Source organism: Plectropomus leopardus, chromosome 2 (assembly GCF_008729295.1).
Source record: "Plectropomus leopardus isolate mb chromosome 2, YSFRI_Pleo_2.0, whole genome shotgun sequence".
Lineage (NCBI taxonomy): Eukaryota > Metazoa > Chordata > Actinopteri > Perciformes > Serranidae > Plectropomus > Plectropomus leopardus.
This window is the reverse complement of record NC_056464.1, coordinates 35,814,444-35,841,484: the sequence shown is the minus strand read 5'-3', so window position 1 is coordinate 35,841,484 and position 27,041 is coordinate 35,814,444. Positions and strand designations below refer to the sequence as shown.

Genomic DNA, 27,041 nt, shown 5'->3' with positions numbered 1-27,041 from the left:
CACAAACACACGGACCACTATAACACCATTTTTATTCTATTTCCTTTTTTAACACATTTGCTTATCATTTTACTTTGTTATTGTTTTATTATTGTTATTATAATTATTATTTATTTCCTTATTTATTTTTACCTCTATTTATGCATTTTATTCTGCCTTTAGTGTTTCCTCACATATAGCAGTGTTTCTTCAGTTCCTCGTTTTAATGAGTTTGTGTTCCTGTGTGTGAGTTTGTGTGTGTGTATACCTCTTTCTGCAGTGTGTGTGTGTGGGCCTGGGCCTGGTCCAGCTGGTTCCTCAGCTTGCTTGCATCCTGCAGGTGTTGATTCTCCAGAGAACCCAGTTTGTCCTGCAGAACCTCCTCCCTCTTCTCCACCATCCATCCTCACCTCCCCTACCTCTCTCCCTCGCTCCTGCCACAGTCTGCCTCTCATCCGTCCCCCCCCTCCTCCACACACACACACACACACACACACACACACACACACACACACACACACACACACACACACACACACACACACACACACACATCATCACCTGATTGTGACTGAAAGCTACTTCTCCCAATATTGCATCATGCTGTGCTGATTTATTACCAATATGCAAATGAACGATGATCAAACAATAATCAGTCAGTGTTACTTTCTGAGCTGAATCAGACGGATCCTGATAAAAGTTGTTTTCTTTTTTGGCTTTTTGGCCTTTATTAGATAGGAGAGCAGCTTAAGTGTGAAAGGCGAGAGACATGCAGCAAAGGGCCGAGGTTGGAATCGAACTCGCAGCTGCTGCAGCGAGGACATAGCCTCTGTACGTGGGGCCGACTGAGCTACTGGGCGCCCACGGATCCTGGTAAACCTTGTGATTGATAAATTACATAACTGCATGAGTAGTTGCCTCATTAAATTTGTGGCTTTTACTGTGTGATAAACCTCTATTTCACCCTGAAAGTCAAAGTTATGTTTCATAAAAGAATACTCATTCTTTGTACATTAGGGCCAGGGGTCTTTATTTAAGGTAAAGTGGTGTACGCTGTGTGAAATCCTGCTGTTTATTTAACATTATTTGTATTAAATGCATGTATCAGGTAACACTGCAACATGTTTGTGTGGGAGCAGCTGGGACACCCTCTTCTCTCTTCATTATGATCTGCTGAAGGTAAATCTTTGCACTAAATTCTCCTGGTTTTATCTCTGGTTTTACTGGAGAGGTGCATTTCAGATATTCATGAGAAGTGCTGCCAAAGGCGCCTTCGGTCTATTGGAAACTAAACACAGCTGAAGCTCGGATGCTGAGCTCTTGATTTCCGATGAGAACATGGAGCGATTTTTTCTCTCCAACAGACGGAGCATTCACCTGCTGACTGCTCGGTCTGCTTCAGGCAGCCGTCAGTCAGCTGTCGCCCGCTCGTCCCGTCCAGCCTGAGTCAGCTGGACACCATGTTTCCTCCCGTCCTTCATGTGCTCCCTTTAATGCTGAATCCAAACTCTGAACCTGTCAGGACCTGTGGACATCCTGTCAGCTGTCCTGAGCCAGAATTCATCAGCTCCATCACAGCTGACACTGAGACCTTTATGTCCAGGTTTAAAGTACACCTTTGCACAGTTTGACACGCATTCCTGATATGTTTCGGGTTGATCCTCAGCTTTACATTCAGTTTTAGATTAAAGTGAAATAAAACTCAGTTATTGTCTTTTAAAGGGCTGCACCTTGAAAGTCGGAGGCTCAAATCATCAGTCGGAGACCCTCAGTCGACTGAGATTGCTTTAAATTGGGTAGTTGGTTTTTCTATGCATTGTACTTACAGGAACTTATACAACCGCAACATAAGGTGAAGAAAAAGTGAATCTGCAGCTCACACAGCAACTTAATATGATAAAGTTTCACGATTTTTTTGATATCTTGTGTTAGAAAAAATGTTGTTGAACATTTGCGATGTGTCGTTAGTGTAGTTAGCCTGTTTATTAAGTCAATGCAGCTGTCACATTGAATGTCCCATAGATCTTTTAAAACTTTGTATGGAAAACAAAACGAATTGTCGACTATTTGTATTGAACAACCAACTGGCAAAATTCTGATTCGTGTACAGCCCCTGTCAAAATATTTATTATGGTACGTTTGTTCCTCTTTCCTTTTCAAGCCTGTCAGCTGGAGCTCAGTTTAGATTATGTTTGCTTGGCTGCTTACATCCTTTGGAAATGTAATGTTAATGTTAAATGCATGCCGTGCTTAAAATCAAACAGAAAGGGGTGTTTAAATCATTAAGGAATGCTGCATTTATTTATGGTTGATCTTATGAGCAGCCATGTCCTTTTGATGTTTGGGGCTTCAGAAAATTCTCCCAACCTTTTGACCATAAAGTTAGAATTTAGGGGACATTTGATTTACCATCTCTTGAGGCCTGTGTCAGAGAGGTGTTACCAAATGATGTCATTTTGTACAAACACTCTTGTGTGATGCCACAATGGTTTAATATCTCTTATGGTCTGATCCATAACATCTCTAACACCGTCTCTTACACACTGACGGTGTTTCTGTAGATGAAGCTTTGATGGTCTGTGTTTTTAGCCTGGACATATACGAAGATATTTCTGAAGTGGATCAATATCAGTTTCTGCTTGCAAATATTACTGAGCAAAGACGTAGGTTAGTGACACTGACATTTGGGAGTTTTCACAAACTGAAAACAAACAGGACATTATGTAGAATCTGATCCATTTCAGTTGTAACAGTAAACCTGTTGCAGACCGTGAGTGTGTTTGATAGTGTGACTTTCTTTTCTGTATAATGTGGTTCTTGTTCTGTGATGTGTATGCATTTGTTCATTCAGAGTGATCTGTTCTGGTTTTTGTCTGAATTCCTGTTTGATTAGACAAGGTGTGTATGCTGAATATATGTCTTTTTATTTATAAAGCTGATAAAAGGGGGAATGATTTCATAAGTATTCACTTCCTCCTACTCCTTTTTGGACATGAAACACTTGTTGAGTGAATATGTACTATGGGCATCCTGGTGTTTGTTCTATTTTAATTGGCATGTTCAAAATAAAGATCTAACTCAAGTGTCAAAATATGTAAATAATCCTGTGAAATCCTATATTATAATAAAGTGCGTACTCACATGTTGATAACTGTAAACTGGATGTGACACTATAACTATGTATGGTTTGTGCAACAAATTTGACACATTTCTATTTTACTTTCATTCTCTTGCTTCTTTTATTTCATTTCATTTTATTTTTTATTCATTCAAAAAAATATATATATATATTTTTTTTGTTCGATGTATGTATTTCTTGCTTTCTTTTATGATGGGAGTGAGGGTGGGATGGGAGTATTTGACCTCTTGTTTAGTAAGTTTAGAAGACATGTTACAAAAACAAAAATACAAAAAAAAGTGTGTAGAGTGTGTCTGTACCTGCTCAGCTCACTCTCCAGGCGGTGCAGTTTGTCTGTAAGAATTTTCCGTTCGCCTCTCAGGCCGTCACAGTCCTGCTGCAAACACGCACACCGCTGCTGCAACGTAACACACTCCGCTGCGAGAGAAGAAGAGGAAATATAGTTAATGTAGTAGTTAAGATCTGTGTGTTTGACGACATGTTTTTAATCTTGATGAGCAGACTGTCGTTGGCGTTTGCACTCTCTGCTCACCCTGCAGCTGGCTGGTGTTGCTCTGCTGCTGTTGCTGCTGTGTGAAGGCCTCCTGCAGCCGGCTGATCTCCCCCTCATACTTGGCAGCCGTTTCCCTCCAGTGCTCCAGCTCAGATCGCACGCTGCCGAGGTCGGCCTGCAGGGTGGCGATCTCACGCTCCCGCTCCGCCGTGGCTGCCTCCATGGCGTGCCGCAGGACGATAATCTGACGGCGGAAACACAATCCATGAATCAGTGAGTGACGTTGTATAATTGGATTTAATAAAACTGACAAACTGCAAATCTGTTTCATACAAGAGGAGGTGTGGTTTCTTCATGTGAAAGGGAGTCAGGAGGAGTCAGAAGGAGTAAAAGAGGAGTAGAAAGGAGTGAGGAAGAATCAGCTAAAAATCAAGAAGAGTCAGAAGGGAGTCAGTAGGAGACAGGGAGAGTAATGCAAGAAAGAAGATGCTGGATGTAATCCGAGAGGAGTCTGGAGGAGTCAGAGGGGAGTAAAAAGGGGCGAGGAGGAATCAGAGGGATAACAAAGAGTCAAACTGGAGTCAGAAGGAAACAGAGGGCAATAAAAGACTGATGAGGAGTCCAAGAGGTGTCAGGAGGAGTAAGAAAACAACAAGGAGGTATAAAGGGAGTCAGAGGGAGGTTGGGAGGAATCAGAGAGCTGTCAGGAAGAACTGGAGTCAAGATAAGGGAGTAACCGGGGTTTTAGGAGGAGCTGTGAGGAGTCAGAGGGTAGTACGCAGGAGAGGTAATGATAAGGAGTTGTACCTCCTCCTGGGCAGAGTAGAGCTCCTCTCTGGTGGTGCAGATGGTGCTCTCCCTCTGCTCCCTCAGTGCCTCCATGTCGGCCTGCAGCTTCCCAAGCTGAGCTAAACACACACACACACACACACACACACACACACACACACACACACACAGAGGAAGTGAGGTGTGGGCGAATATAGATGATGACACATACAGGTTTATAATATCACTGTTTAGTGTGTGCGTGTGTGTGTGTGTGTGTGTGTGCTCTTACTCTGCAGGTACTGGATCTGTTTAGTCGACTCTTCAGTCTGCTGAGAGTTACTCCTCCTCTCCTCCTCCAGCAGAGCTACAGACAGACACAGAGGTCATGAGGTCATCTCAGTCTGGTATGATGTCATATGATGTAAAATGAGAGCAATTATTGAATTTAGTTAAATTTGAGTTGTAGATTATTAAGTGAAATGGGAAGAAATGGGAGAATCTCTGGACTGTCCCACCCCACCTTTCTTTTTTTCCCACCTATTTATTTGTTTGTTCTATTTTAATTTAATTTTTTTTCTTGATCGTTATTTATCTATTTTCCCTTTTTACATGATTGAAAGATCTTGATGTTCTTTTGTTTTTGTACATTTACATAAACCACGAAAAAAGGGAATTAAAAAATAAAAGATTAACATGGTGTAGTCTCCAAGCAGCAGTTGGTTTTTAAGTGAATTTTCTTTGAGAAAAAAGCAACATTTTCTTCAGAAAAAAAAACAAAAATATTAATTTAAATAGATTTAAATCATTATTTTGCAAACTGAACTCTTCAGTTTTGTTTGAACTGTATGTTTTCTTGTCACGTATAATGACAGGGAAACAACGTGAAAGTGAAGTGAAACTGAAGTTAATACAATAGAGAGTGTGCAAATTACAGTGTATTTATTTTCCCTGTACTTATAAGCAAACTGCATATTTCCGTCTTGTAAATTACTATGAAAAAGAATAAATAGCAAATAAATAGGTGTGTGCATCTAGGAGCCAGGATGTAGTCCCAGCTCAAATAATATCTGTCTGTTAACTGTAGTTGGATTATTTTGTACTCTCAGTCTTTAACAGGGAGTCCAGGATTCATGGAGCTCTTCAGAGTTACTGCAGAATCCTTCTCCGAGAATTTCTTTTGGTTTTTTCTTTTTAATAATTGAAATATATCTGAAAATACCCCATCACATGAATTCAACAGATTTTGCCTTATCTTAGTAAAAGTGGAGTTTCCTCCTTCACTCCTTCACCTACGCTACCTGAAAACAGGTCGAAACCGCAGACTGCTGCTTATATGGCCTGAAAACGTCTATCTGACCGGTCTAACATGCAAAGCAATTTCATATATATTCAGTGTTTATTCATGTCGTAGGGGGTCCCTGCCTCCTCTCTCTTTCAGCTTGGCCTGAAAAATGTTTCAGACTCCTGTTTTATGCTGTTGGTTACCTTGTAGCTCCAGACATCTCTGTTTGCCAGTGTTGGCTAATTCCTGCGCGTCCAGAAGCTCTCTGTGGAGGTGATGGATGACCTGCTCCGTGTCTCCAGGCTCGAGACCGGCCCGATGCAACTCCGCTACACACACAAACCACACACAAAGAGACAAGTTCAGAAAATGCCTTAACACATGTCACGGCCATGTCACACACTAAAAGTTTAGAGACTTTTAAAGGAGCTGGAGCCACAAACACGACTGAGCAGCTCCCCCTTATGGACAGTTCACTGCATCACGGAGAAAACTGAAAAGCAGAGATGAGCCGCCAACGTTACCTTTGAGCAGAGCTACTCTGTTCTGTGGTTCGTTCAGCTCCTGGTCGTCCATGTTGCCGTCTGCAGCACAAACACAGATTTTTATTATGTGTTTTTACTGAAGGCTACATTTAAAAAGAACTTAAAAAGCACAAATTAAACCTGAACAAACTGGCTTTCAGAAACGTGGGAAGAGTGCAACAAGCAACTTAACAAGAAATGGCCCAAAAATCTGCGAGAAATTAGTTGAAAAAAAAACAAACAAACAAGACAATTACCTGAAAATAAGAAAAAAAGGGGGAGGAGGACAAACAAAAGATGAGAAAATTACCCCAATAAAGTACTAAAGAATAAATATTTTTGTAACATAATTTTAGGCATAAAATTAACAGAACTGTGAATATAGATTTCTGGACATTTTTCCCTTTTTTTATCATACCTAATAATCAGTTCATAGCCAGCTTTTAGTATTTTTTGCAGTTTGCAGGACATTTCTTGCCAGGTTGCTCATTATGTATTTTCCTCATGTTTTTGAAATAATTCAAACAAATTTTCTCAGATTTCAGAGGTATAAATGCTAGTAAAAGGCATCTGAATGCAGCACAAGAAAACTGAAGCCGATGCAGGTGTTAAGGGGTTCAAGCTCAAATAAGTAAACGCATACACAAACTAATACACAAAAATGCATTTTAATTTCAGCCAATGTTGCCTAATCCTACAAAGATGACTTGAATACAGTAAATAATCATTAAAAATATTAGATAATATATAAATATATTATTTAGCTCTCAGTAGGTTATTTAAAACTATTACATGATACATGATGAATTCATTACACACTAGATGCTCTACATGTAACAGAGAACAGACTTCAACAGCAGAAAAGCCCGAAAGAAAAACTGACCAGAGGCTAAATATGAGAAAAATACTAAATTAGTTATAAAATCACAAAAATTATACATAACTTTTTGAAGACTAGATCAACATGACATTTCTGGTGCTGACACCTTTCATGAAGTATTTGACCCTTTGGAGCCTGATGAAACTGGTTTGATTTATTAAAATAAACGGGAGACCAAGTCAATAACCAACTTAGAAAGAAATGTCCTACAATTTGCAAGAAATTCATAAAAGGTGACAATAACATAAAATTTAAGGTTGTATAAATGCACAATTACTCAAAAAACAGTGAAAAACTTCCCAAAAGCTATCGTCACAATTATTTAATATTCAAAATTATATCACAGAAAAAAAATGTATAAAAATTATAATTATGAAAGTAATTTTCCAGCACTTTTAGGTTATTTTTGTTTTTCTTTTTGTTTTGCTTATTTTTGTGTGCATTTTTTTTTTGCCTTGTTAAGTTGATCATTGCCTTCTTCAAATGTTTTTTGGGAGAAATCATGCCAGTTTGTCAAGGTTTTTAAAGGATCAAACAGACTTAAAGAAATTCTGATACAACGTGAATCCATGTGCGTTTTACTGACCTGACGTGTCGTCACTGCTGCGGTCTTTGCTGGGACTCAGAGTGTCTGACATGTCGGACTCTTTGGCATCCATCTGATTCCCTGTGGACACAGACACAGACACAGACACACACACACACACACACACACACACACACACACACACACACACACACACACACACACACACAGGTAAGTCAGGAGGGGACAGAATGGGCGTCGAAAGCTATCACAAGTGATAACAAACCCAGCAAACAAAATGAAGGAAGGAAAATAAAACTAACTTCAAAATAGCAGGGGATAGAAAAAATAAAACAGGTCCTCAGAAACGTGTGTATGTGAACTCAGAATATAGTACGTGAGGCACAGCAGGCTTCAGAAAACAACAAAGCGGCTGCTGAGAGCAGTTTTTGTACCGTTCACCGTCTCTGTGTGTTAGACTGTTTGATGTGTTTGACATGTAGCTGTTAAAGTTAGAGCTTGGAAACGCATCACAGCGTTAAGGTCCCGAAAAGTGCAGAAATATAAAAAAAGTGTGTGTGCAGCCAGAGTAATTGTGTCAAAGCCTCCACACATGGCTGCCGGTAAGCCTGAGCATTGTATGTGTGCTCAGAGAATCCAAAACATGAGAGTTTCAGAACAGCAGAGACAGAGGTCAAAGGTCAGAGGTAGCTATAGTAGGATGTGTCCTTGTCAGCAGGTTTAACCCTTTGTGACTTCACAAAAAAACAAAACAGTATAGTGATCCCTAGCTGATTGGAAACAACAGAAATATTCCAAATATTTTTAAAAAATGCTTAATTATGAGACAAAGACATTTCTGTTAATTGTTGTTACACCGTGATCGCACCATGCACTCTAAACACAGTTCAAACCATATATAATTATAATATTTTAAAAAAAAAAAAAAGGGGGGGATTTATAACAAAAAAAACAGTGGCGTAAAAGATCTGGGTCCAGGCACTAAGGATGGTGTGAAAAGAATAAAAGGCCTTTAATTCATAGGGCTAGAAAGATTAAAAATACAGTGCAATACAATACAGAGTATCGGCTTGGGCCTTGCTACTACACCCCTGTTTTGTGTTAAGAGCTTTCGCAGTACTCCTGCACAGTGGGTATAAACAGCGGGAGTCCTGTTAACCCTTTGTGTCAACAAGTGTAAGTCCAGTGTTTGTGTGTGTGTCCTCTACCTTTGAGTCTGTCAGGGCTGGCCAGGATGTCGTCTTCTGCTGTCTGGTTGTTCTGTAGGTGGGCATCCATCACTTCTAGAAACACACATTTAAAAAAGACGAGTTAATTTTCAGTTCATACTTCATCAGTAATGATAAAATGTAGTTCAATTTAAATATTAAAGCTTTATAAAGTCACCCACTCATTAACCTTTTATTATTTTACATCTGTCTCATAAGATTTAAAAGCTTGTTTTCTTTCTGTTCTGGTGTTAGTTTGCACACAGACTAAACTGCTCCAGGACTCATTGATCATTAAATTATTGATAACAACTCCTGAATTGGAGCTTGGTTGAGCTCTTACCATCAAAGTTGGCCAGTTTGTGGATTGAAGAACTTACAGTCTCCTTCAACTGTTTGACCGCTGCAAGGAGAGAAAACAAGAGGAAAAAATACCAGGAGAATCAGTGAAGAAAGCCAGTTTAAAATACCTTTAAAAATACACTGAATCTGAATTTTATTCATTATTTTTCCCCAAACTCTGCAAATGTCCAATAGGCCAATTTACCATCCTGTTAATACGACAACCAGTAATCATACAGCCATTTACTCTGACACAGTGAGTTATCAGCTGGATTAGTGGCTGGTTAGTAGATCCGATGTTAAAAGTAAAATCTGACTGAACTAAAGTTTCACTTCAGCTACTGAAGTTTCTCAAGAAGTGAGGCTGTGCTAGTATTTTTTAGAGATTTCACATTAAAGGAATCAGTGTCAAGTCAGCTGAGGTCTGTGATTAAAATACTGAAAGGACAAGTTTCAGGTATCACATGAAGTATTTGTTTGTAGTACAGTTAGGTAGTGTTGTTGCTCTGGACAGCGGCATCAGATTGATATCTAAAACAAGTTAAATAAAGATTAATTCAGGTTACAGATGGAAATAAACACGCCATCATCACTTCAGTGGTATCTCACTTGTATATCTGTGAAATAAAATTAGGATTTATATAAAGGATTTTCCTTTCATGGGCACATTTTTCAAGCAAGAAACAAGAGCAGAGTAACCTGTAAAACTTAAATAAAGTTGTTAAAATGTTTTTAATAAACATATGTAACCTAGCAGCCTGGCATCGCCAAAATAAAACTGAGTACACAGATACATCTGGCTCCAAGGATAGTAATTTAATTTAATTTAGCTCAGTTAAATCATTGGTAAAAACCACACATAACCGGCTCTGCTGTCATCAGCTGCTTCCACAACAAACATTAAAATCCACAAACTTTGATTCAGTTTGATTCATCTCTATAAAATCCTCCTGATCCGTCTCAAGCCATAAACTCCATTTTTCCTGGTTGCAAAGAGAAGAATTCTGTTTCACTGTTTTCAGTCTGTGAAACTGCCTTCAGTTCGACTTTATCACCACAGAAATAACAGTCATTGAAGAGCACAACACACATCCCAGCCAAAAAACTGGTTTTAATAATATCCATATTTAAATAAAGGTAGACAGAGGACTCCTACAACGTCTACTGTAAGCAGCCCAAACAGCAGCAAAAGAGACTAGAAACACTTTTATGTCACTGGTAGTTTGTAACAAACGTCACTGCAGCCCACAAACGAAAAAAAAGTGATTCAAAATGGGTATGATGTTTTCCTGATATCAGAAATGTGGGCAGTCAAGGAAAGTTTCCACACACTTGATACTTGAACTGCTTCAGGTATGAACACACGGTTAGAGTTTGAATTGTTTATTAGAAGCGCTGCTGAACAAATTGTCTCTGAGGCGACCAGAGGAAAAGAAACAACTAAAAGAGGACGACATCTGAATCACAAGGAGAGAGGCTCCAGGTTAGTGAGCTAATCCAGCTACAGAGGCAGCATGCAGAAACAAAACACGTCAACAACTTCTGAGGAAGACAAAATGAAGAATGCACGACCAACACGTCAGTCGGAGGAACCGTCAGAACCACAACATACCACTAAAACCACCAAAGCCAGTAAAACCCAAAACTACCAGACAAGTTCAATGAGCTCCAGCAAAACAGTTTCAGCCAGCAGTGAGACACCAATGTACACAAAAAGAAAAAGAAAGACGCATCTAGGAAAGTCTTTTCATAAACGATGTCTTGGTCAGTCACGAAGAACCAAAAATTTTCACTTTCCATTGCAAACTGTTGACTGTGTCTGTGAGTCGTTCTGTATAATGGGGACATTATTTCCAGAGAGATGCAGCTCATGATATTTTCAGATGTAATTTTTTTTGATGTTTTGAAATAATTTCATTTACGTTGATTGTGTTAAGCTGGAGGCAGAAAACTCAAAACCTACATGAATAAAATCAAAATTGAATGGATAGAAAATACTGGAGATAGAGGACATTACAATGATGTAATTTGGTGGTATCTTTTAGTCATGTGACATACTAAGCTATCCAACTCAAATAAAAATTCTTGACCCTCCTTCACCTTTAGACTTTCTTTACATCTGCTGAAACAAATTGTTCAGACAAAACTATAAACTTTACTTATTCAGACCAAAAGCTGAAAATGTTATTTTTAAAGCATCATCTGACTGGAATCTCTTTTCCTGCATAACAAGAAAAAAAAAGTTGATCCTCCTCTCGTTTGTGTGTTATATTGAGAATTACTGTTCGAATTTGAACAGATTGTAATGTCTAGGGGAGGTTTTTACTATAAGCCTCTTCGGCTTTCTTAACCTCTCCTGCACAATTCTTGTTTGTTATTATCTGCTTGTTTTTATCAGATCTTTAGTGCTAATTTATTAAATTTAATTAATTCAATTAAATCTGCCAGGACTGCAACTTCAAAAATAAGATAAACATTAAAAAAAGGGGCAAATATTATTTCAATTGTAACATTGTATGATTTGCATTTATCCTTCCATATAAAACCTCATTTAAAGGGAAAAAAAGAAAATAAGCTTAAGTTTTTTGGTATCCAGAAACGTGACATACATGATTTTGAGTTTTAAGCAGTCTTGCATTTTAATAGCAGCAACTAATCCACAACCTGCTCCCTCAAACAAAGTTCCTCTGAGAGGAAACAAGACAAAACTATGGAAGCACATTTCCTCCAGGAAAAGAAATAAATGTGTCCAACAATAAGGTACTGAAACAAAATCATTAAGACATCAACTCAAAATGTAGAATAATTTTTACATTCTAAAAATTCTAACTTGATATATTAAAAAGTCTCTTTTTTGATTCATCTTTTAAAGTAAAATAGTTTGACTTACCATTTTAAAATTCTAATAGAGCATGGTTTTTTTTTGGTCTTTTTTCCTTTTCCTGGCAGAGATGGGCGTCTATGCCTCCGTGTGTGTTTCCGTCTCTATTTGTGTGTGTGTGTGTGTGTGTGTGTGTGTGTGTGTGTGTGTGTGTGTGTGTGTGTGTGTGTGTGTATCAGCATTCAGCAGGAATGGATGTTTGTACTCACGCGGACACTCAATCAACTGTTGGATTCTAGTCGAGTCTCCTCCGCTGTTGTTAACATGACAGTTGTCTGATAGAAACACAGAGCACTGACATTACTAAGATGACTCTCAAGAGTGGAGTTGCTTTATTTATTGTAGATTTCATTAATTCTGCTCATCAATTCTGCATCTGATTTAATCTGATCTAATGAAAACATATCCTGTTTCTGAAGCAGATTGAGGTTGCCAATCCTTTTTTTATTATTATTATTTTCAGTAAAAGATTAAATAAAAGTAGTAGTAAACTCACTTGTTCTCATTATGATCCAATTATTACCTGATTTTAAATGATTATGACATAAAACTACAGAAAAATCATAATGTCTGCATCATGTTTCTTCTTCACTGTATTTCAATGTAATATTTGGACTGCTATATTTAATCAATACACACATTTTGATGCGTGTATAGTTAGCTATGAACTGAAGAACAGAAGGTCAGTTTTGTTTTTCTGGAATCGATGAGCAGAATCAAAAAAACATCTTTCTTGATGAACACTCGGCTCCTCTCAATACCAAACCCTGTATTAGAGAGGACGAGACAGAAAGAGCCGAAGACAGAAATCATGACAGAGACAAGCAGGTAGAGAGCATGACAGAACTATCGAGTTACAGAGATCAAAACTACACGGACAGACAGATGCTCGATAAACAAACGGGCAGAGCAGAAGTCGAAGCCGTACATGGCAGGGCTTTTCAGACAAATAAAGGTTCATCACAGTGTTTCTGGACAGATACCACAACACTGTAACAGCAGACAGGATGTGGACAGGCAGACAGACAGCTAAAGCGTACTCTTCCGTCTCTCAGTAAATTCTCAGTTCAACATACTGTTTATAGCGCCAACAAAATGAGGAATTCACCAGCCCAACAGATTAAACACAACAACTTCATAACATAAATCCAATCATCTAATTTTTCTAAATCAAGAGGAGTTTCTACATCAGAGCCTAAACTGATGACTCCAGTTGTCACCAAACAAAGAGTGAAATCCTCAAAGTGTCTTCTCACAAACAACAACGACAAAAAACAAGTGAGCTCAACATTTCCACAAAAGTGCAGTCACCTAACTTCATCTCTGCAGAAAATGAGCTGGATTTCTGCATCAACCAAAGGCTCAACATCGACTCCACAACATGCCGAGAGACAAAATCTAGAATAAAATCACTTCTGACAAGTGGGATTACATGTATTCCCCATTAGGCTCATTTAAGCAAAACTTTTTTGATTGGCCCGTAAGTAGTAATGACACGCAGCAGTAAGTAAATAATCTTATAAGCATGTTCCGGTACTGTCATATCGTACGGTCTGATGCACATTCAACTAAAACTAAAAACAGTGTCTTTACGTGAACTGAAAATGAGGCTACAAAAGCATTTCCCTTGACAAAAAGTTAAAGGAATACTTCACCCACAAAATAACTATTTGTGAATCGATCATCTAGTGTTACCCTGAATCTGTGAATTTTCTTGCATTTCTCTACTGAAAAACAGTGAACATATTGATTAGTTGATTGCTTGGGGCGCACATTTATAGACAACAAAACTACACCAAAACATCAGTTAACAAACTCTCACAACTCCTGCAGAATAATCCAAAAATGTGTATTTTTGCTAAAAATCCTCAGCTTAAATGTTATTGTTGTTTTTGTTTTGATGTTTTAGAAGCACTGAGCACAAGACTGAATAAGTGAGACTTGGATTATGCTGCACGAGTTGTGCGACAGTGTGTAAACAGATGTTCTGGTGTAGTTTTGCTGTTGTAAACACAGTCCATAATCAATCAAAAATAATTGAAAAATAATAATAATCAAAAATATATTCCCTGTTTTCCATGGGTGCATGGGAGAAAAAGGCTTCCTCATAAATTAAAGCTTACACGGCATGACTTTTTGATTTACAAATGGTTATTTTGCAGGTGAACTATTCATTTAATTGAGCATTTCTGAAAAACTTTACTTTGAAAATGAGGAAAACTAGAAAAAAAGATTGGCATTGAGTGCAGAAATGCTCCAGTTTAATTATTACTATTATTATTATTATTATTTATAATAATAACAACAACAATAATGTCTGGAATCAGGGCGTTATGGTGGTGCAGTGATTAGCACTGTTGCAGTAACAGGGTTTCAGGTTCGAACCTATCGGCCGGTTTGGGCCCTGACGTGCAGAGTTTGCACGTTCTTCCGTGTTAGCGTGGGTTTTTGACTGGATTTCCCAATTCCTCCTACAGTCCTCAGACATGCAGTTCAGGTTATTTTGTGACTCTAAATTGCCCCTTGCTGTGAATGGTCTCTATGTTTCAGCCATGTGATAGTCGGGCGACCTGTTCAGGGTGCAGTCCGCCTCTCACCCGACGTCAGCTGGGACGGGCTGCAGCGCCTCAGTGACCCTTAACAGGATAATTGGATACAGATATATGAATGTTTGGAATAATCTTACAGTGAGACTGATACCTATTTTTATATTGTTTATATGGAATGTAATGAATGAATAAATGGAATGTTGTTGTAGGTTTTTTTTTATGTTTTTAGGGTGTTTTTGTAATATATTCTATGGTGAAATTGAAGGCAAATTTTCACATTTGTGGACAATACAGTTTTCGAAATTACAGGACCAGGTAAACAAAGTCAAAATCTCATTTTATAGGTTTGATATTGCTATTACACCTATTAATTTAGTGGCTTTTTGCCTGTAATGTTTTCGATGTATTCTTTCCTCGTTGTTTTGCATTACATATAACTGTTTTTATTTTATTTCTCTATTCTGTAAAGTAAAATCTGCTATAGAACAGAGGTCTATATAAATTAAGCGGTCTATTAATATGATAATTAAACTGACTACCATCATAATCTTCATCTTCCCCAAATGCACCATCATCGGTGTCTGTATCCTCCTCATCCTCGTCTTCGTCCTGGCTCTCAGGTGTCTGCAGGCTCTGTTTGTCTTCAACAGGTTTGTCCTCTACGGGTCCGTGGGAGACAATGTCGACATCTGTCATGTGACCAGATCAAATATATATATACACGATGTTTTCGAAACTTAACCAGCGAAACACATGTTCATAATGATGGAAGGTTCCTTCACAATGTGGCTACTGTGGCAAAGTGAGCAGTGAGACAGTCACCTCCAGCATTCATATTCAGTGTTGACATTCAATTACCAAGAAGTCAATCAGTGACCACAAGCTCTTTTTCCCCCAGAAGAAGAAAAACAAAGCAGTGGACAGTTTGGAAACCATGGAAACAACCCAGATTATCCAGAAACCCCAACAATCTCTGGTCAGGCTCGACAGAGTGCCACCGAGACAATGTGCCTTCCCGGAAATAGCCACAGCCGGCCTGTCATTCAAAAATCACGTGTTTGAATCCTCGTACAGGCTGCTGTTCATCCTGGCAGCTTTGAAATAGTGTGGCCACAGCTGACATCGCAGGTCACGTGACACTTAAAAGACTTTTCTCATTCACAGCCATTATAAAAAAATGGCTGTAAGCAATTATGGTTTTTTTTAAGTGTTTTGAATATTAAACAAGGAATTTTCTTTCATTTTTTATTACAATTTGTGCCATTAAATTGAATAATAACACAATAAATAATCTCAACAAGTTATATCAAAAGAGTATTTTCAATTCAAGAATTATTTTAATCATTGTACACTGCAAGGCCAAGAACTTTTTCTGCATATGCACCCAATGAGCAATTTTTATTGGAATGAATGGGATGCCAATTTTGGAACAAGTTTGACAAGACATCTGTACGCCGTGTGCGTCATTACACAGCAGGAACACTTTAGCTTAACTGGAGCCAGAGGTGCTCATTGAAAACAGTAGAAAGATTAAGATGCATTGCATGCATCTCAATGACAACACCTGTACAGAATGACTGCACTTTGGCAAATTATATAAAGTTTATCCAAATTATCCACTGCACTACTCTAAATCTCTTCCCATTCCCTGTGCCCCTGCACACTGTGCACATGTGAACACTTAACACCAAACAGATTTTATTGGATTCACAAATTCCTGCGCTGCTTTGCAATAAACCTACCATATCTGGTAATGCATTAAACAAATTTACTTTAGCTGTAAATGTTTAATTCATTACTTATTTTTACTGTTTACAATCACCACTCAGGTGCAATATCAGGATATGCTTAACTGCAATATCTATACTTCCATCATCCAATGATGTGAATCAGCCATTCAGTCTGTCTTTTTGATTATATTTTTTATATTTTTCACAAAAATTTCACATACATTTTGTAGCTTGCTATTCGGACTCAAAAACATTTGTTGCTTATTTATGGTGGACTGAAGATCTATCTTACCAACAGTAACAGATCTACTGTAATAATCAGCTAAGCTGAAGTTTCTGAATGTAAATCAGAAAAAAGTGACAGTTGATTCACCCTGAATGATTTAAGACCTTGACAGAAATGTACTGAGGACGAGTGTGGACCGCTCATCAGAAGAATATCTTGACTGAACGTGAATATCACGTCACCTCAAACTACCAGAGGACACCTGAGGGCTAGAGATCAAGCTACCATAAACAAGACCAAAACGGCAGAAGAAGAAGAGCCGGACTTCCACTGTGACAGAGAGACGGATGAACAAAGAAGAGCGAAGACAGCAGCGAGCAGGAAGTTATGTGGACATCATGCAGGAAGTTGTCATGCATCATTAGTGCAGGAGATGAGGAAGTGAAGTGAGCGGCAACAGAGAGACAAATGGCGGCGGAGAGGACGAGTGTCCCAGAGCAGACCAGAGACATGTGCACTCACCCAGGCTGTTGTTTTCTTTAATGCTTTTCTCTTGTAGCTGTTCTAACCGCACTGTAAACAACAACAACAACAACAACAGCAGAGAGAAGCGTTGACTGACAGGAAGCCCCAGCTGAGCCCCCATGATTGGTCTGACCCGGCCACTGGTTGCTATGGCAACTCTTGTGTTAAAGGTAAAGTGATTGGCTTGCAAGGTGCAGTACGTCAGCGTGTTAAAAGTTAGGGCAGCAGTGTGTGTGTGTGTGTGTGTGTGTGTGTGTGTGTGTGTGTGTGTACCCTGCAGGGCGGCGAGCCTCTCGTTGGTGAAGTCGTTGTCGGCCTGCAGAGCTTCGATGCGAGCCTGGAGAACCTGCTCCTTCTCCTCCATCTCCTCGATCCGCAGCTCCAACTCCCTCTTCTCTGTCGCTCCCCGCTGTGTCAGCTCCTCCTGCCGTCCCTCCGCCGCCTGGAGGAGAAGGAGAGCGAGACATGGAGGGAGGGGAGTAAGGAAGACAAACCAGGATGGGGAATAAGGCAGAGGACAGGGAGGAGAAAGAGGAATAAGAAGCAAGTAAACAGACAAAGATTGAGGGGAGAAGAGACGAAGAGAAAACAGGAGACAAGAGAGGAGAGAACGGAGGGGAAGAAAAGAGAAAGGAGGACAGAATTCAATGTCAGAAGGAGGGAAACAGGAGCAGGACAGACAAAGGGGTAGACAAAGACGGAGAGGGAGAAAATGAAACAATATAAGAGAAGATGCAACACACAGTGTACAAAACACAACCTGCTGCAAACAGTCTGACAGCTTTACTTTATTCACAGTATTAAATCAAATATTATTGCAGAGAATTAGGTGTCACATCATTTAGAGCAACATCACACACCTAATTTGTATTCCAGTGTCTGTGCAGGTACCTTAATTTTGTCGGTGAGCTCTTTGATCTCGTTGACTGCGGCGTTGTACTTGTTGGCGAGCTCCCTCAGCTCCTCCTGGCCCCTCTCAGACATCTCCTTCAGGTGAGTGCACTCGTCCTCTGTGTTACTGAGCGAGCGCTGCAGGAAAGCAGAAACATTAAAAAGACTAGGTCAAAACCTAGTATACAGCTGGACCGTGTTTGAAACTGTAGAAGGCTTGTAATTTAAAACAAGGACTTTTAAGTTAAGGCAGGAAGCAGCTGGCATGTACGCTGTGAGGGACTTTCATTCCTGTTGACTTCAGTTTACAGCGCTGGCCTTGTTGTTGCAGTTCAGGTCAGAATTAATATAAAGACGAACATTACACTTAGAGACAGTCACACAGCAGAGGGGAGCTGCTTTTTTTGGAGCTGTACCCACTGATCAGCCCACTTTTGCTCGATTGAACACAACCCTCCTCTCTCCAGCTCTGCTCGGTGATGAACATCCCTGCGTAACAGGTGGAGGCTGCGCAGCCTTCAGCCACGTCTGGAGCCAGGTTCAGCTGATATGGCGTTGATGGGCGGCATTACATTTTTACACTTAACATTCGCTTCAATTTCAATCAGTGCCTTATTTTCACTTTCCCCAAATGACAATGGCAGCACCCATCCTGACATTGTAACACATAAATCAATAACATTTCAATATATATTTAAGCCTGTGTTTACAGACACGGCGGTTCCTCAGACAAACCGATAAGGTTATCTTCTCTTTCCTCCGCTCAAAACTGCCATTTCGACAGTGGCTGGCTAGTTATGGTGCATTTACACCAGCAGGTTAGTTTGGTTCAGTTCAGTAGACTTTTTTTTTTACATTGCAACTGTGAAAAGTTGTGGATGGTGCCTTTGGATCCATCCCCATTTTTTGTCACCCTTCTGCTTGGAGTACTTAACCCAAAGATCTGGTACTAAAAGATGGAGCTACAAACACAATACAATAATACAGGACTGTCAGCGTCCACGGCTCTATCAGCGCCTATTTATCTGAAAGAGCAACGGCCAATAAGGACACACCAACACTCATGTCATCAGTCACTCCGACCAATGGTGTAACTTCATCAAACACTCAGTCATGAGCAGACTTTCACCTTTATAGGTTTGACCTCGCCTTTGCAAGCCATTTAAAAATGAGCCTAAAATGATACATTATGATCCTTGTGTGCATGTGTGTGTGGTGTCCTACCTCCACCTCTGACAGCTTCCTGACTACCTCGATCTTCTCCTGAAGGACTCTCCTCAGAGACTCCTTCGCCGTCGTCTCATAGTTGTGTTTGTCCTCCTGAAGAGCCAAGAGCTCCTTCCGGATCCCCTCCTCCGTCTGGGACTGTCAGAAGAGAAGAGGATTTAAAATTTTGATCTATTTATTGCAGAATTTCTATCATGAAATACTCTGAGAGAGCCACACTACTACCTTAGAGTACGCCTGTAGCTGACTGCCCATCACCTCCAGTCTGGAGAGCAGACGGTCTTCATCAATCAGAGCCTGGCGAGGACACACACTCACTTTAGAGAAAGCCTTGGACACGTTTGTTCATATCGTGAGGTAAGAGGGAATGATGGGAAAACCTCTCTTGCAGATTACACAGAATTACATTGTGCATGGTCAATATAATCTTACATGATGGTAATTTGCATATTTGTACCAAACGGTCACAGTACTATTGTCACAGTCCAGTGCACGCAGCCTCATGCAGAATTCATTATATAGATTTATGTGCGTAACGTGGAACCAAAATTCAAAACTGCTTGTCCCACCTGGAACAACAACAGCAACAGCAACAGCAACAGCAACAGCAACAACGGGGAGAGAGTTGTGTAGACAAGGATGGTGTGTTGGTGTTGCTTCAACGTTGTAAAGTATGTCCACGTCTACATAAACACTGTCACTTTGTATATTATAATTTTTATTATTGTATTAGGTATTTATTCTGTTTGTTTGTTTGTTTTAGGAACACATGCTGTATATTTATTGTCTTCTTTTGCACTGTATGTTGAGCCACGTCTAAGATGACTTTCTGTTAAGACAGACAATTAAGTTTTATGAATCTGAATAAAAACACATAGAACACGCTGGCACTCATGCGACTGCATCACCCAGATGTGACGATCACAGGGACGAAGAAAAGGCAACGTCACAATGTAACAGAAACATTTCAGTCTTGAAGCCTGCCATCACTTTTGCCTTTTGGCAAAGTGTTAGTTCAGTGTTTGTAGAGTGTTTGAATTGTTCCTTGTTTTAATAATAAAAATCAGTTTACCAAAGTTGCCAGTGGGCAAAATGCTGCCTCAGTACCCAACAGGAGGGTTTTGTCTGTCTAACACTTGCATTACCATTTAATCAAAATATATGAAAACAAATGGATCCTTGTGCATTTGTTGCTTACCGCTGTACTGAACTTAAACTGTGACTTCTGTGTACCGTAAATGTGTCACACCTAGAATACAATAATACAACCACAACATGCTGTAGACTTAGGAAATACTATCATTATAATACATCTAAGATTATGTTATCTGTGTAACAACACAGGAAACACCAGCCCCGAAATACCAAAATCTAATTTAAGAGAAATTAGTCATTTATTATGCTCATTCAGTGATTAACACATTGAGTGTCTGACACACACAGCAGCGTTTACACAGGTGCCATGCTGCTATTACCTTACTAAACAGATAAACTGGACAAAACACCTGGAGTTACATCTCAGAGGATGTGTCATGACATTTGGGCACAAAGTGTGATTTTGGTGTTTCCTACCTGCCAGCTGCTCTCTGAGGCCTCCTGAGTGTTGGCCAACAGACGCTGCAGAGTGGCGAGCTTCTGCTCCAACATCTGCTCTCTGTGTAAGGCCTCCTGGCAAACAGAGAGAGACGGGGGAAACAGGAGGTGAGAGAGAGAGGAGGGTTATCAGTGACTCAAACAAGAAAAATAAATAAGACACATGGAAAAAAATATATTATAGCAAAGAGAACAATGTATTAAGTTCTGTTTTAAATGTTCTTCTGTAAATATTTAATTAGAAGAACATTTTAATGTTCAGCCCACTCAATATCCATTTCATGAGCTGGTGCAACATTTATGTGCTGGCTGACTTGATTTAGTGATATTAGTTGCACATCAATGAGCAGCATCTGTAAACTTGCTCATGGGTTAAGGCTGTCAGATCCCTGCTGGGTACTTATAACCGGCTCCTCTTTGTCTTTTTTAATTTCAATAGGTTTCCGGCATATTTTTATGGAAGAAATTTCAAAACTTTCCATGACTTTTAAGTGTAATTTCAGCATACACAATGATGAGTTCAAGGATCTACGGAAAATTGAAGATAAACAAACAAACAAAGAATCTGTCAACACATTAAAGCTAAGCTATGCTCAGTTATGCTATGCACTATATAATTAAGTCAGTTCTCAAAAACAAAAAATGCTTCAGCTCCTGTCGTCCTCATGGAAAATGTTCGCAGCAGTTGAGATTGCATGATTCAATATCTGACATTTAAAACGTGTTTTAATACGAACCAACTTGTCTGTGTAACTCAGATTTCCCGCCTTAATATTTTTAGTGTAATTCCAAAAAATGACCAGTAGGTGTCAATGTGTTACCTGTAGATACTGGGAGAGCTGGAACAGTTCCTGAGAATACATACTGGGAGTGTTGGCTGCAACCTAGACAACACACACACACACGCGCGCACACACACACACACACCATGGTCACATATTAACAGTTTTCTGGAGTTCACTCCTTGTGTTTAAACTGAAGGTGGACAAACAGATGAAAACCTACAGAGGTCCAAAGCATGTGCTGTAAACACAGAAAACACACACAAACACACACACACACACACACACACACACACACACACACACACACACACACACACACACACACATGCACACACGCACACACACACAATTACAGGAGCATGGGTGCATCTAAATCTCACACTCACTGTTTATGTATTCTGATCATAACTCAGTAGCGTTGGGAATGAGCCCTAAATCTGCTGCAGTGGAGTCAGAGGCCTTAAAAAAACCCTGCTAAAGGGTCACAGCAGAACCAATGGTTAAGCTGGTGGACCAGTGAGTCAGTCACACATGACCACTCAGCAGTCATGTGTCCCACTTATGTGTCCATCTTGAAGGTGACATTTTACACAAAATGATGTTGATAAAAGCAGGGGCATCATGGCCGATTTCGGTCAAAGCCACTCCGACATGTAGTGTTACATATATTTCCACCCTGAGTCACTGTGACAGCCTGTGTGTGTGTGTGTGTGTGTGTGTGTGTGTGTGTGTGTGTGTGTGTTTCGCAGAAGGCGTGTTTGAGTGTGTGTGTGTGTGTGCCTTTTGAGACCCGGGAGGTGCTAGGATCCTGCTTCAGGACACTTAATTATATTACAGAAGTGGTTCAAATCTAATCACAGCTTCTCCTGACACACAGCGCGCGCGCACACACACACACACACACACACACACACACACACACACACACACACACACACACACACACACACACACACACACACACACACACACACACACACACACAGTTCTCACTGTTGGAGGGAAACACAGAGAGCAGGGCGAGGCAGCTAACAGAAAGCTAACATGGTTCATACAGCGTATCATACAACACAACATGTGTGTGTGTGTTATGTTATGGGACCATTTTAGGGTTTTGCACTGCAGGAGTCATCTGAAACACCATAGTATAGTCTAGCTCTGTGTGCCATGTCCTGTTAGGACTCATGAGTTATGATGACATGACAGATTCACTGCTTCAGTCCGGGGTGGTGGTATGATGAAGTCCTCTTTACACACTGAAAGCCAGAAGCTGTGAGCTGATTGGCTCAACTCACTGTGAAGCCGCACATGTCACATTTAAATAAAAACAACTACAGCCTGACTGATAGGAGGCATCTTGAAGATTTAGGAGTTTAACCCCTTGACACCTAGAGTGACATCACTCTTCTTGTGCTGCTTTTAGATGCCTTTTGCAAGTATTTAACCCTTTGAAACCAAAAAAAATTAGCTTGATGTCTTTCTAAAACATAAAGGGTAAAAGGCAATGAGCAACCTATAAAGAAATGAACCAAAAATTAACAAAACACTGTAAAAGTTCCCTGAAGAATCGAGGGAAAAAGTAAAAAAAAAGAAAGAAAGAAGTTACCCCCAAAAAAGTGCTTAAAAAAATAATAATTCTGTTTCATCATTTAGCATATATAATTATAATAATAATAAAAGTATATTTTTTTGATTTTTCCATGGCTGTTTAAAAAACTATTTTCCAATCTATTAATTTCATGCAAACTGCAGAACAGTTCTTGTCTTGTTACTCAATTCCCTTTTTCTCGTGTTTTCAAATTAAATCAAACCAATCAGTTCACTTTTGAAGGTTATTTGTGAAGGTGCCTGAACGCAACACAAGAAAAGTGATGTTGATCCAGGTTTCAAAGGGTTACACCTCTCAACCTTGAGCAAACTGGTGCCATTTCTTTCAACAGCTCGGTGAAAATGTTCCACAAATTGCTATAAATTAGTAGATTAAGTTAAATTATTTTAAAAAGTCAGGAAAAAAAGGTAGGGAAAAAAACTATATTTATGCTTATCATCATATCATTACTACCCTTTTTCAGGTCAATTCTTTGTTGCTGTCTTTTTAACTTTTTTTTTTTTTAGTTTTGTTTTGTTTCCCCAGGTAATTTTCTTGTACTTTTACTAATTTCTTGCTAATTCAGGGTAAATTATTCTTCCGTTTTTTGTTTTTTTTTTTTAAAATTAAGCCAATTTGCTCAGCTTTCAAAGTGATAAAAATCTAATAACAATATCTATAGTAAAAAAAAAAAACTTTTTTCTACGGGTATGTTTGCATGCTGTTTAATGTGCAGCAGCTGGGCAGCAAACACGAGGGACTGTACCCGACTCAGAATTGTGTAAGTCAAATTTAATCAATACAAATGTTTGACTACTCGTTCCTTTTTGTCCATACAGAGTTGTTCGGGGTTCAGCGTGATGTTAAAGGTAACAGCAACGCTCATGTAGTATAGTTAACAAGTCAAATTAGCCCTGTGAGCCAGTGCGTGCTAACTGCAGTTATTCTGCCGGAGAAGCTGGGTCTATGAGTGCATGTGAGAGTTAACACGGGAGTTAGCTTGTGTGTTTCTGAATGGAGATGTTAAATGCAGATTAAATACATTATTATATCATGAATATATGGTATTCATTAACTTTTATTAAGTGAGCAGTCACATTTTCTACCATAATGTGCGTTCATAATGCACGGTGCAAAGTGTCACACATTTCAGCAGCATTCGAGAAACAATTTAGTGACTGGAAAATGTGATTAACAATTTCAAATGACTTTTATAATCCTTGCAGTAGCTTTCCAGATAATATTTAACCTTATAGATTAAATTGTGTTCAATTTTGACTGTTTTCTGAAAGTTTTCTTACTGTTAGAATAGTAGACTTGTCCAAGTTAAAATTTCCAGCTAAATGTCAAGAAAATAAGTTGTTAGGAACATCCCTAGTAGATGTATACTGGTACATTATTCCACTAATATCATGCAAAAGCAGTAGCAGCCAAAAAAAGAAATCTCTGTAATTATGCTAGGCGAACACAGTGAATTACAGAGCAGATATATAATATAGAAGACAAAAAGCTATTTAATTTCAGTTGTACTTTAAATAGTTTTAAAAACACATAAGACAGAAAGCCCTCAGAGTGATCAGTGGGGGGAAAAACTCCCCCCGATCCACATGAAAGACTTCTGTAGTGCGGCGGCAGAAACTGGCAGCAATTCCTGCATTCCTCTATCAGCTGACTACTCCACTCTGTGTGTGTGTGTTTGCGCGTGTGCAAAGACTACTTACATGTGTGAAAACTACCCAACACACACGCGCAAACTGATCCGTTACTGAGGAGCGTGCATACATGTAAATCTGAGACACAGACAAACAACTTGCACACGGGACAGGACGACGACAACACACACATTTCAGCTCTTACCTTGTCTACAGGTAGTGGTAACGGAGCCTGAATGACACTGAAAGAGAGAGGAGAAAACAGTTAGTCACCATGGAAACACCAAGGAGGGAAGACACATGTAGTAACCACGGCGACAGAGGGAAAAAAATTGGCTGCTGAAGGTCTTGTGACACTCGTGTTCTCACCTCCTCGTTAAATAAAAACTTCTTCTCAGCACATCCAAGTGTCGACTCCACGTTAGTTTGGGGACTTTTTATATAGCTGTTGAATTTTCTTTGGTTTAAAAAGATCATACTCCATTATCGTGCGATTATTTATTGATGTACAAGTTCAACTTGCAGACTTAATATAAGCTTCAATTAGAGCCTGGAGAATAATTAGCAACAGTTAAAACTACAGCCTAAAAAAGACCATGGGGTTCAATCAACGCCTGCAATGCTCACAACCAAACTAAACATTATGAACTGTTTATCCACCGTGTGTATAATTTCAAAAAGGGATGCTGCAGTGAAAGCACAAAAATAACACAGACTAAACAAGCTTCTGGCTTTAGGGGTCAGTCCAGCAGATTAACACTGCAGCGGCTGTTGTGTGTGTTAGATCAGTGTGTGATCGTTGTGTGAAAGTGACTGAACATCAACGTCAGTCAGGCATTAAGCCGGACAGAAAAAGTAATGTACTTAAAGTGCTATTCAAGTTCACTCACACAGAGCAGCCCGAGGCCAGTTTTCATAAATGCAGAATGAGCCTGTTGTCAGTTATAAGAATGACAAGCAAGATTTAAAATGCGACGTGCACATGCAGGGTAGTGCACGAAAACTTTGAGTTGTGCGTGTAATTCTCAGCTTTACATGCACTGGTGCATGTAACTTGGTACAGAAAATGTTTCCTACAGCACATTATTACCAATAAAAAGTAATTCAAAACATAAGAAATTGTTACTTAATGCTGTCAGCGTGTTTATATTTTGTGAAATCTGGGTAAAAATGTGAAGCCTAAATTATGCCACAGAAGTGGTATCAGGCGGTCAAACTTGCCGGCTCTCCACTTCTAGCTTCTGTCTCTAACCCCGGAAAAAAACAAAGATTTTAGATTTATTTCCACTGGATGTAGCCACGGCCGAAGATAAAGTGCTGAGAAAGGAGGACAAGTACACCAAATGGTGCAGTAAAAAAATATGGATAGTGCAGGTAATGAAAAAAAATGGTGCACCAAATTTATAAAGTTTCCCTACATGCACTAGTGCATGTACTTACAATAAAAGTATTCAAGCCCTGAAAAGTCATATTTGCCTTCATCTTATATCCATTTTACAAAATCACAGATCTGAACAAAATTCATCACAAACTGATGCAATATAAAATGTTCTTGTATCATCAGACACTGTTCTGTAACACAGACCAAACGTTGTAAACTTCATACACAAATCGTCCTCTTTTGTGAAGTGTATTAATGTGGTCAGAGTGAGAGATGTTTGTATCATCCTCTATAAATCAAACGGACACAGTCAAACATTATGACAGTAGTGGTGATTTAAAAAAATAAATATATTTTGATTTAACACATCAGAACAACAAACCAACACAGAGTCTTATGTGGTGTGAATTTGCCACTTTCAGTTTCTGCCCTGCTGTGTGAAAATATTTATTCAAAGTATTGTATCTTACAGCAACACGAGGTCACACAGGTTTGTTTAAGTGGGGCTGAAGATAATCCAGAGTTTACCTGGAAACAGTCAGAGTTCAGGAATGAAGGTGAAGGAGACTCTGGGAAAATATAAACCGACTCTGTTAATGTGTAACTACCAACCAGCGATAGAGGTAGAGGCGGCAGCAGCTCCTACAACAACTATGTGGACATAACTCAGGAAACTCATAATATGAGTGCGGTATGTTGAATTTTAAGTGTTACTCTACAGGAGAAAGTTCATATTTAAGGTTGCACAATTCTGGGAATACTTAGGGTGGAAATTGTCTATGAAAATTAACAGGAATTAATGGAAAATTTACAGAATCAAAATGGAAATATCAGGATTATGTCATATG

The 27,041-nt window shown here is 39.3% G+C and overlaps 1 protein-coding gene across 1 annotated transcript in view; it reads right to left on the bottom strand.

The window, feature by feature from the left end:
* Window positions 1–27,041, bottom strand: part of slmapa (sarcolemma associated protein a) — a 78,580-nt gene that overhangs the window by 8,061 nt on the left and 43,478 nt on the right. Inside the window, exons 4-23 of the mRNA XM_042494201.1 lie at window positions 25,018–25,054; window positions 21,609–21,671; window positions 20,767–20,862; window positions 19,420–19,491; window positions 19,192–19,332; window positions 17,968–18,105; window positions 17,350–17,518; window positions 17,074–17,124; window positions 15,135–15,284; window positions 12,256–12,321; window positions 9,167–9,226; window positions 8,824–8,898; window positions 7,655–7,735; window positions 6,189–6,248; window positions 5,868–5,993; window positions 4,672–4,746; window positions 4,419–4,519; window positions 3,651–3,855; window positions 3,318–3,535; window positions 248–367 (exon numbers count right to left, since the gene is read on the bottom strand). Coding sequence (XP_042350135.1) covers window positions 248–367; window positions 3,318–3,535; window positions 3,651–3,855; window positions 4,419–4,519; window positions 4,672–4,746; window positions 5,868–5,993; window positions 6,189–6,248; window positions 7,655–7,735; window positions 8,824–8,898; window positions 9,167–9,226; window positions 12,256–12,321; window positions 15,135–15,284; window positions 17,074–17,124; window positions 17,350–17,518; window positions 17,968–18,105; window positions 19,192–19,332; window positions 19,420–19,491; window positions 20,767–20,862; window positions 21,609–21,671; window positions 25,018–25,054 — 2,104 coding nt within the window. The remainder of the gene's footprint in view (window positions 1–247; window positions 368–3,317; window positions 3,536–3,650; window positions 3,856–4,418; window positions 4,520–4,671; window positions 4,747–5,867; window positions 5,994–6,188; window positions 6,249–7,654; window positions 7,736–8,823; window positions 8,899–9,166; window positions 9,227–12,255; window positions 12,322–15,134; window positions 15,285–17,073; window positions 17,125–17,349; window positions 17,519–17,967; window positions 18,106–19,191; window positions 19,333–19,419; window positions 19,492–20,766; window positions 20,863–21,608; window positions 21,672–25,017; window positions 25,055–27,041) is intronic.